The 11,600-nt window shown below is 36.4% G+C and overlaps 1 protein-coding gene across 1 annotated transcript in view; it reads left to right on the top strand.

Moving 5' to 3' along the window:
• Nucleotides 1-11,600, top strand: part of STMN2 (stathmin 2) — a 50,376-nt gene that overhangs the window by 26,956 nt on the left and 11,820 nt on the right. Inside the window, exons 2-3 of the mRNA XM_004679782.2 lie at nucleotides 590-685; nucleotides 3,413-3,585. Coding sequence (XP_004679839.1) covers nucleotides 590-685; nucleotides 3,413-3,585 — 269 coding nt within the window. The remainder of the gene's footprint in view (nucleotides 1-589; nucleotides 686-3,412; nucleotides 3,586-11,600) is intronic.

Raw genomic sequence — 11,600 nt, 5'->3', positions numbered from 1 at the left:
CTGATGCATTTTCTGCTCACCCCAACTGAACATGTGGTCATTCAGGGTGAACCAGCAGAGGGGCTTCCAGAATCTTACTTCTGTACAACAGACCTGCATTCACACGTACTAGAAAGAATCTATCTCGTCACTAATTTTATGTTTCTGCTTCTTCCTTATCGTTCCTGTTTTTATCTCCTGTCCTGCTAGATATTAATTCCTTCTACCTCCCCTTCTTTCTCTAACTTCCTTTTTCACACTTCCACTTTTTAAATTAATTGATGTTTAAATGAAATACTCTTTTCTTACATCGTTAATTTTTGGACAGCGCATGATTCTGTCCCCTCAGGTATGATCATTGTAATTCTCTCCCCACCCCATGTCACATATCTAGCTTGTAATAATATGCAGTCATGCCCTCTGTAGTGAGAGATAAGCACTTCAGAGTTCTGTTTCAATCTTTTATTCAGTTCCATTTTGTGAAAGACAGTAAAACAATGTCCCTGGCAAAACTCATCCTGGAGAAGCCTATAGTTGTTATTCAAATTAAAAAGAAGCATTAAAAGAAATCCAGAAAATGAAAATACTAATCTGGAGTCCTTTATTTCAGCCTACAAGGAAAAAATGAAGGAGCTGTCCATGCTGTCACTGATCTGCTCTTGCTTTTACCCAGAACCTCGCAACATCAACATCTACACTTACGATGGTAAGTTGCCTACAACACTAATGCCCCTGCAGACTAGATCATTTGGAAGCACTTGGCTACTACATTTGTTTCTGTCTCACAGCTCCTTATATAATGAAATCGATGTTTTCTACATCTCATTATTGACTTGCTGTGTCTAACTATTAGATTGTATTGATTCCCTATTGCTCCAAATATTTTGAGATTGATGCTACTCACAGACCATTAATGTCTCTTAAGAAACATGGCTGCATTGTTTTTACTAGTCACCTCCAGCATCTCAACATCCATAAAATGTCCAAGATTTTTCATTGCAAATAATAGAATGTAATTAGAGTAGATGAGAATTTTCAAGAAAATGCCTTATATTTAGAAAACCCAGAAGAGCCCCATATTCTGTGTGCATGTAAACAATGTAATAAGTGCCAATAAATAAAACAGACTATGACTAGGGCCCAAGCGAGGGCTATTTAAAAAGAAAAACTTAAAGAATTGGCATAGCTATTAACTTTGTGCTTTAGGTTCACTTTTTCCTGATTGTTCTACTTAGTTAGTGATTTCCTTCTCTGTCCTGACACTGCATGACCTCAGGCAAGTTATTTAGATTGTCTGAGTCTTATTTAATTCTATTACAGTATTTTTGCTGCAGGGAAGTTTGGGGTTTAAGTGATTTAATCTAAATCAAACACTTAGCATGGAGCCTGGCCCTGTAAGCATTCAAAAATGGTAGTTGTCCTTATCAAAATATCCTCAATTAATTCAGACAATTCAGCAAAATGTTCAACACTATTAGATGTGTTGTTGATATCCAAATGTGCAAAGAAACATAGACTATAGACAAGGGACCTGTGGTATTAAACCTGTCTTTGCCTTCAAGCCAATTGCAGATATCAAAGGCTCTTCCTTCCAAAATTATTCTATCCTGGCACATGTTTTATAAATGCAAATTAACTGTGACATAGGAATTACCTTTCAAGTGAATGAGTTTCAGGTTCCAAAAAACTCTCTTTAGAATGCAGACACACGATTACTTTGTTGAAAGTCAGTTAGCAAATAACTACATAGATCCCAACTTACTCAAGAACCATGACTAATAATACAGGTAAATTTCTGAGATCATAATATCTCACTTTGTATTTTCATTGAAGTTCTAAAGATGACTACAGCACAGACCTCACCTTCCAGGAACTTAGACGTAAAAGAAGAGAGTTAAAGATACAATATGCAATAATCAATATAACTCTGTGTGTGTGTGTGTGTGTGTGTGTGTGTGTGGTTACATGCTAAGACAGAGGTTCTATAAAGTGTACTCATAGGACAGGAAGACAGTGATGATTTTTGCTAGCTTGGGACTGCAGAGGAGACAGAAGAAAGTAAGAAGTTATGAATAAGTTGACACTTAGAAGTTAAATCCAGACAGTTTTACATTGTTCATGCACTGCTTCGTAAAAGAGTTGGTAGGAAATCTCAAATTTCCAAAGTCTTTTTTTTATATTGATTTTTTTTATGCTTATAAGAACTTGGGGTAAGGGGGGGTGAGAGAATTCACCAGAGACAGAGTGGGGAGCAGAACAGGCAGATGTACCGAAATACACTGCTGAGGGGAGCAGCAGATGACATAGGAGAGGTCTGCTGCACCATGTGGGTCACCTCCCTGGCTGGGGATGGAACTTGTGCTTCAGTGGCTGACTATGACAGCTTGATAGACTGGAGAATTTAACCCCTGTTGCTACCAGGGAGGCCCAAATTTCCAAAGTCTTTAGCCTTGCCTTGTTTTTCTGTGTTAGATACAGAATTTGAATTGTTTGTTAAAAACAGTAATTGTTCTTGGTGATGTTTATATTATAAATACTAAGTGCTAGTCCTATACTTTACAATTAGTATCTTCTATCTGTTTTTTTAACATATATACGATTTAATGGTGATATAATTGTCATACAAAATTCTATGCATATTTAATATATATTTTGATGAATTTGGACACATTTCCTCTATTTTATAATCTTCACAGCAATCTCAGATTAAATTCCCCCATTATCATACAGTTAGTTAAAGATGCTTATTATTTTGGTACAAATTCAGGCAGTTTTGATCCCAGAGTCTCTAACCCAAATTACTTACAATCTATCACCTTTTCAAATAAATTAATTTTATTTGCCTGTGTTCTCATCAATTCTTTCCATAAATTTACAGAATTTTTTAGAATTTTACTAAGATGTGATTATAAGCTTGGGTACCTACAGAAAAATTTAATACATTTTTACATTGGTGGGGGGAAAAATCATTCCCAATATATTTATTGAGCTGATTGTGTCTATATTTACTGTGAGCATTTAAAGATCTAAGGTTAGTCAAGTAAGAATTTCAGTTGACTACAACCTCAGTGTGCACTAACCAAGCTGCTGAATGAATATCACTATTGGGGGAACAGTATTTCTGCACCAACTCCACTTACTGATGTTTCCTGGACCTCACCCCACCTCTAGGCTAGAGATCCCGGTCCTTTATACTCCTGCTATGAGTGAAACCATCACTATTTTTCCTTTTCTTTCTGGCTTATTTCGCTAAGCATGATCTTTTCCAGCTCAATCCATGTTACTGCAAAAGGCATGTGTTTGTTTATTTATTTATTTATTTTGGTTGCTGGGTAATATTCCATTGTGTATATGTACCACATCTTTTTAATCCCGTCATCTACTTGGGCATGCTGTGCTTTTAATGCTTAACATTCTAAATATTCTTTCTCAGATATGGAAGTAAAGCAAATCAACAAGCGTGCCTCTGGCCAGGCTTTTGAGCTGATCTTAAAGCCACCATCTCCTATCTCAGAAGCACCTCGAACTTTAGCTTCTCCAAAGAAGAAAGACCTGTCCCTGGAGGAGATTCAGAAAAAACTAGAGGCTGCAGAGGAAAGAAGAAAGGTAACTTTTTCCATCCCTTTCTAAATCCTTCTTTTCCCCCTCCTCTGCCCTGTGGGTCCAACTTTTCCCTCTCACCTTATTCTCCTAGCTCTCTGCCTCCAATAGGTATAAAACCAAGGTAGTTCAAGTAAAAATTGCTGTTTTGAGGCTCATTAAGGCCAAACATCACAGACACTGAATGAGCTTCAATGTCTTAGGCCACTCCCCTGTCTTGGGTCCCTACTGTGAAAGTCTCTCTGCCCGGGTCATCTTGCATTCCCCTGTGGAAGGCACAGCCTTTAGTAACTTAGCCAGAGGTTGAGGTGACGAGGACACAGAAGTGGTGCTTCTTCCCTCTTAGGGTCTGCATCTTGCCACCACTGTAGCCAGTGGTTCGCCTTGGAACTAGAAACCACTTGATCCTTCCCCTGAAATAGTTCCTGCCCAATTGCTACTCACCCCAGAATAAAAGCTAGGAACTAGCACCTGTGCTCCTCAAAGCCTCAATACCTGCCCTTCAAGTTGGTCCTTCCGGGATCAAGACCCCTGGAGCCCATGAGTATCTTCCTCCACCCATTTCTCAGCCTCAACGACATTGCCTTCTCCATTTTCCCTGTTTACATTGGAGAGTTTTACTTTTGCCAAATCTTTAATTTTCCACAATCAGAATGCCTAAGAAAAATCAAGGGTATTTAAAGTGAAGGGTACTTAGAAATTCCAAGGACTCTGTAAAAAAGAAATTACATCTGAATAGATCTGCCCCATATGCACCTATAGGGCGCATCAAGATGCTCTTGATCGACCCACTGGAATTATTGTAAGTAGTACATTTCCACAGTACATGTTCCACTGACTTTATAATGGTGTTTTTAAAATCATGTAGTCATTAATAACATGCCCCATTCATGTCTTACAATGTAAATGGAAACTCTACTAATAATCATTTTTATTGTATTAAAATGTTATCTATAAAGAGCCAGTCAACCATGAAATGCTATGTTAGATATTTACAAAGAGAATGAAGATAGTCCTGCCAAAGACTGAATTCTCTAGCAGTGCAGTTCAAACCTGTGAGTGTATGTGTGTATGTACACGGTTGTGTGTATACACATGCTTATATGTATTCACACATATATACATATTCAAATGTCAAATAACAAGTCTCAATGGCTAGAAATCCTCAACTATACATAACTAACCATAATAGAGAGCCTTTGCACTTATGGCAGTTCAAGATCTCACCAACATATAGGTCACAGATTGACAGAGAGAAAGGCTGGGACTTGGTTAGACTACAGAGTGAATGACTGAACTGAAATTGAAACTTAAGAGATAAAAACTCAGCATCGTGGTTCAGGGTGTTGCTGGTGTTTCTGGATAATGTATTTAACTCAAAGGAAATTATTATTTCAAAAAAAATATCCATAGAGGTGATTGAAATTAACTAACTATTCTCATAAAACTCCCTTAGTTAACAAATCATTGATTCTGGCAAAATTTCTACATCCTGACAACAATGATTTATCAACAATACCACATTTAAACAGTTGACTTAGCTAGAAATTGGTCACAAGGCTGAAAAGCATTCCAAAATTATAACACTCAAATAAAATGTTCTTTGAATAACTTTAAAAATCAACATTCCTTCACATTTTGGGTATGACTTGTTAACATTTTCAAGGCAAAAATCATTATATGGATTGTGTCATGGTAGAAGGATTTTAATTAGAAGAAAATATCAATATAACTAATTAATGGTAAGTTCCAAAGTAAAAAAATCATTCATTGGTTGTATTCTATTGGATTGTACTGACTTAATGCTCATTTGAAGAACTGTTAATTCTCTTTAAGGTGCCTTTAGTTAAGAGCATATATTTCAGTAATTATCTTAGTAAGGACATGATTATACCCAAACCGAACTCAACTAGCTAAGACAAAGAAAAGTGTGCCTAAAAAGTGGTTATAGTTTGAAACACCACTAGACCCAGGAGCTCAAGCAATATTGCTAAAACTTTCTATTGTCTACCACCTCTTCTGACATCTAACTGATTTCAATATCAAGAAAGCTCAGTTTCATAAAACCAGCCCCAAATTACTCTACTCATAAATTAGCAACTTGGCAGAAAGAAGAACATTTTCCTTCTAGGGTTGGGATTGAGGCTTCTTAACAACCAGTCCTGGATCACAAGCCCAACTCCTTGAAGTGATGCCTTGAGGTGAGAAGTGTGGAATAGCAATGCCCCAAATGAAACTGAAATGTTCCTATCAGGAAAGGGAGAAATAAACTTTAAACAAGCAACAAAGCTATATAGTCACAATTCTTATCTGTAAATGTTTAGCGTTATTATGACCATTCGAATAATTTTTTAATTCATACTTATTCAACCTGAAGTTCTCTGCTTTAGCCCTGCCAATATTCCAGGAGATTTTTTTCATATATATATTATATTATTAACAAAATAATCTATGCAACTAGATTGAATTAAAATACACATATATTTTCAGTTTTTCTAGATTTCATATTAGACAAGATGAAACATGAGAATAATCATATGCAAGTAGTGGCAACTGATTGGACAGCCCTCATCAATCAGATGATGAGATCAGAAAATAGTGAACAGTGAGGAAACTTTAGATCTAACTCTTCTCAAAGTAGCACAATAATTACCCAGGCTTAGTTTTACTCTATTATACATTTTCTCTAAGAATCACAATGCTATAAAAAATCAAAAAGTTTAAAGAAACCTCCTTATGATTTCAATCTATCATAGCCAACCCCAGGTGAAACTTTGGTATCCACTATAAGTGATAGAATCTTCTAAATCCCACACTGACATGTGAGTAGCTCACTGTGGGGAGGAGGTTTCTCTGTGCTGTTTATATCTGTTAATCTGTTATTCTCTCTCATACTACTCAGGTTTAGCTTTCTTTGTAACATTTAACATAATTTGTAAGCACACATATATAAATATATGTGTAAGTATATTATTGTAAGTATCCCATATTGGATTATAAAATCCATGAAGGTAGGTACCGAGTCTTATCTTTTTTTTTTTTAAGCTGTATTTATTTATGCATATAGGAACTGGGATGCAGGCCAGAGGTGTGGGGATGGGGGGTGGAATGAAGTGAAAGGATTCACCAGAGACAGAGTGGGGAGCAGAACAGGTAGATCCACTGAAATACACTGCTGAGGGGAGTAGCGGCTGGTCAGGAGAGGTCTGCCACACCATGAGGGTCACCTCCCTGGCCCAGCATTGAATTGGTGCTGCAGTGGCTACAGATAGTTCCACAGTGCTGTGCTTCAACTCACTGTGCCATCAGGGAGGGCCCACTGTGTCTTATCTTTAAGTTTAACTTTTTCAACTTAAAAAGTTTTAAGTGAATAAATAAATGTTAACTTTCAGAGCCAAGTGTTAAAGTTGAAAAATATAACTTGCTTTGACTTTTTTTTTCATCCTCCCATCCTAAAACAAACTTAGAGTCAAAATTTATAGTCAATAGTAAGTTTCCAAAAGACATCTGCTATTGCACTAAGTCAATTCTACAATCCAAAGAATTCTTATTTGGCAGGGGCGGGGAGGGAGGTTATCGCTCGATCAACAGATATTTATTGTGCACCTGCTAAATGAAAGACTGTTCTAGATCAGAGGAAAAATTTCATGAACTTTACAATCCAACCCCCAATAAGAAAATAAATATGAAATAAATATGTAAGAAATAATCAATAAGAAATAAATATGTAACACATCAGATAATACTAAATAAAGCAGGACAAAGGGAATTGGTTCTGGGATGAAAAGTGTCATTTGTAGTGGGTATGCAGAAAAGTGTCTAATTATAATATTTTTTAAAAGCACAAATAGGGGCCCTCCCTAGTGGCACAACAGGTTAGGATGCAGCACTGCAAGCTAACAGTGCGAGTTCAATCCCCAGCACCAGAGGTGACCCACATGGCACAGCAGATCTCTCCTGTCCCGCCTGCTGCTCCCCTCAGCAGTGTACTTTATTGATCTGCCTATTCTGCTCCCCACTCTGTCTCTGGTGAAGCCTCTCACCACCCCTGCACCTCTGGCTTGTACCCCACTTCTGCATGCATCAATAAATAAATATTAAAAAAAAATGACCTTACATCATTTGAAAAAAAAAAAAAAAGCTCAAAGGAGTGAGGGAGATTATTGGAAGGAAAAAGGAACAGGAAGGTAGAGAGTAAGCCACACAGCCTTCTTTAGAGGTAGAACAATTAGACTAAAGAAAATAGTAAGTGCTAGGGTCCTGAGCTGGTAATATGCCGGGACTGTTTGTATAATAACACAGAGTCCCATGTGGATGAAGTAGAAAGAACAGGGAGAGACTGGTAGGAATTGAGGCCAGAAGGAAGCATTTCAGGACTTTGACTTAAAATGAAGTGGGAAGTCATTGAGGAAAATAAGTACTTCACTACTTGATGTGAATTCTTTCAGAGGAATATCTATTTTTCAAAAGATAAGTGACTAAAAAAATAGTGTTGGATCCATACAGAAGCCACAAAACTATTCTAGACCCAAAGAATGGTTCAGACCAAAAGCTACAAATTTGCAGAAAGCATGTTTTCAAGGCAGTCATTTAAATTAGTGAATTAATTTAGGTAGGGAGTTAGAGAGTGGTAAGGTAAGATTGTGGGGGAACTTGAATCCCAGGTTGGTGCTCAGTTCCACAGTATGAGAAATCACTAAATACTTCCAGAAATCTACAGTTGTGTACGCAGCCTCACATCCAGAGAGGTTTTTACTGTGTCTACTTCCTTTCCCAAAAGTTACAATATTTTGAAGATTCTGCCTAACAAACATACTCTATCTATGGAACTGTTAACAAATTTCTTTTGTCATGATTATAATCAAGCAGTTATAAACAGACTGGTAGTAGTTCTGATTATCATAAAATAATAAGCATTGTCTCACTAAATTGACATAATTCCAACTTGAGGTAAATATGAAGAGACATATAGATGCAAAATATTATAACTGAAAGGATTTTTAACTTATAACATCTTTTGAGCCATCACCCCTCCCATTAGCACCCTTGAAAGAATGGGAACTACTGATCTAAGCTGTGATCTGAGATTCTCCTGGATATATACCTGGAAGGCTGCTATATCCGCATCTCCACATGGACTCAAATTCACTGTGTGTGTGTAATGTCTTGGCAGTTTCCCAGTTCGTCACTCCATCTGTTGACATTTTGCAACACTGACCATCTGGTTACTACATTGGTCCATCCCCCTTAGCCTCCTTTCAACTAGAATTGATGCTTCATTTATTAGTTGGGCAAAGTTTGTTATGCAATGAATAAAACCTTTCTCCCTTCATTAATTGTCTCTCAAAATCAATGTTCACCATCATGAGACATGTCTCATGAAATCAGCTTCAAGCTTATGTTTTGAAACAAAATTTCCATAATATAACTGAGCTGCAAGGATAAAATGATATACACACTTTTATCGTCCACTCTTCCATTAAATCATTCATGCAGCAAACAATTAGTTAGCCAGAGACAGCAAAGCCAAGCTAATCTTACATCCCAGTCAGCACAGGACAGCTCCACTTACTACTGTTGTTTTGAAATTATTATTAATAATTTCTCTTTTCATTCTCATAAGCATCCCAGTTTGGATAATAGATGATCATCATATTATATAATGAGAACAGTATTTTAAAACATAGTGATCAAGAACATATGGATTAAAAAAAAAAAAAGACAGCTGTGATCATGATCTGGTTCCAGCACTTAATGTCATATGACCTTGAGCAAGTCACTTAGTCTCTCTATATATTATTTTACCCACCCATAATATGAGACTCAAGATACACCTACCTCATGGAGTTATTGTGAAAATAAGAAGAATGGCTCTACATAAAGACATATAAAAAGCACTGTCTTAGAGGTAACTACTCCTGTGTAAAAACAAATCCCATACCTGACCTCATAAAGACAGTGATCTAGCAAACTCACAATTTTATTAAGAAGTTTCTTATTAACACAGACACTGAAATGCTACCATATTATACATTTAATATATAATTTATATTATAATATTATAAATAGATAGTTTGACAGATATATACAAACAGGTCAGCCCAACCCTAGTGGCTTGAAAAAATTAACATAATGTAAAACCAATGACTCAGGATTTTAGCACAAGTGATAAAATCTCACCCTAAAATAAATTAAATTAAAAGAGCAATATGAACCTATTTACAACTGGTATGCTGAAAATATTGGTACCATCAATTTCTAAGTCACTGAGACTCTGAAAGAATGATGTATTGTTTATATTTATTAAACTGGCATAAAATTGGATTATTAGTGACTGAACCTGATAGACAACTTTTCTGTTTATTATCATCTAATATTACAGATGACAAAGTAGAGTCCAGGAAAAGAGGGAGTGGCTTGTACAAACACACTCTAGGCTTTAGCAAAGGGCTCTTTCAAAAAGTCTTTGGGTTTTAATCATTTTAAATTTCTTGTGATGCTTGTGACTCATCAACACAAAGTGATTTTGCACCCTTTGCCTTAAGCAATTATATTCAATTGTCATATTTAAACAAAACATTACTGTGGCCTTAACTGAAGGATCATTGATAACCTACTACTATAAAGGCATTTTGGTGTTAGGAAATCTAGTATCTGATAAAGAGGTATAGCTGACAAGTACTATATCCTAAAGATGGAAAAAGACAAGAAGAATAAATTGGTAGAAATGTTTACTTTGGGAATAAGGAGAAAACTAGCAGTATCTAAAATGCAGTCTTATTCTCAAATGCATACATAAAATAATGAGTTTTATATACCACTTAACTCAAATTTATCTTCCATTTCATTTGTACAGTAATTAAACTCTTATACTCAGTAATAAAAGAAATGATAATGAGCCTCTTTGGAAAATGTTAAAGTGTTCCTAAATGTACAATAACTCTTCTCTTGTCTCGTTATTTTTCCCATCATGTATCTCTCCTGTAATTATTTCCGTGTTAGTGAGTTCAGTGTGAAGAGGTTTATGCCTACAAAAGGTGCTCACCAGTAATGTGCCTCTGTTACTATAATACAAGGAAGGGGTTTCTTAGTCTTCCAGAAATTCCTGTCAGAGGTTTCAGTGCTATAAATACTTGACCTTGACATTTTCATTGCATCAGCTGATCACACTCATGTCCTAAGGTTCCGCCTCTGTGCTTAGTGACCTATGTTAGTTACATGTTATTCAGAAGTGCCCTCCCATAGTCTGGCCTATTGCCTCTGAATGATTTATTTTTAACTACATTCAGCAAATTCCACCTCTCCAGCTTCCCTATATCAGTTCACACTGCCAAGATGCGAATTACAGTAAGAACAGCTATTCAATGAGGGGTGAGAACTTTCCCAAAATTTAAAAAGATGCCTCTCTTTTTGTATATCATGTGTCTTATTATTCTACATCCTCACACTTACTTCATGTCATATTTTACTCTAGTTTTCAGGACTGAAGCTTATTTACTCATTAATAGAAATAATAACAATCAGAATTTGATTTCTCCCTTGAGGCTATGACTGGGAGATTAAGTTGACTATGTAAGAGAATCAATCTCTCTCCAGAATAATGTTAGAGAAGATCTAAGATGTGATATCAGGGTGCTAGGTTATGAAAGAAAAAAGATTTTGACTTTTCTGCAGGAATACAGCAGCAACCTTAGGAACCAAGGTAAAGTCCCCCAGGACTATTAGCATAAAACAGTAACTGGGATACTGATGAGTAGGAACAAAAAGAGGACCCAGAAGTAGTTCCTCAGAAAAAAAAAAAAGTTCTTTCCATAACTAACTTCACATCTTGAATTTTTTCTCCATGGGCTTGTGCTTTAAACTTTTGAAACAAGATACTTATATGGTCCAAAAATGCATAATTGAGGCAACGGTGATGATGACATGCTTCCAACACATCAGAAAAAGCACCAGAGAAGTGAGCAGCCCAGAAGTGTGGCCTGGCCCATTTGGAACATCATTTAGCAGTGACTGCACTAGAG

Source organism: Condylura cristata, unplaced genomic scaffold, assembly GCF_000260355.1.
Source record: "Condylura cristata isolate star-nosed mole 26May11 unplaced genomic scaffold, ConCri1.0 scaffold00009, whole genome shotgun sequence".
Lineage (NCBI taxonomy): Eukaryota > Metazoa > Chordata > Mammalia > Eulipotyphla > Talpidae > Condylura > Condylura cristata.
Note: the sequence above shows the minus strand (reverse complement) of the source record. Positions and strands in the feature narration are given on the sequence as shown.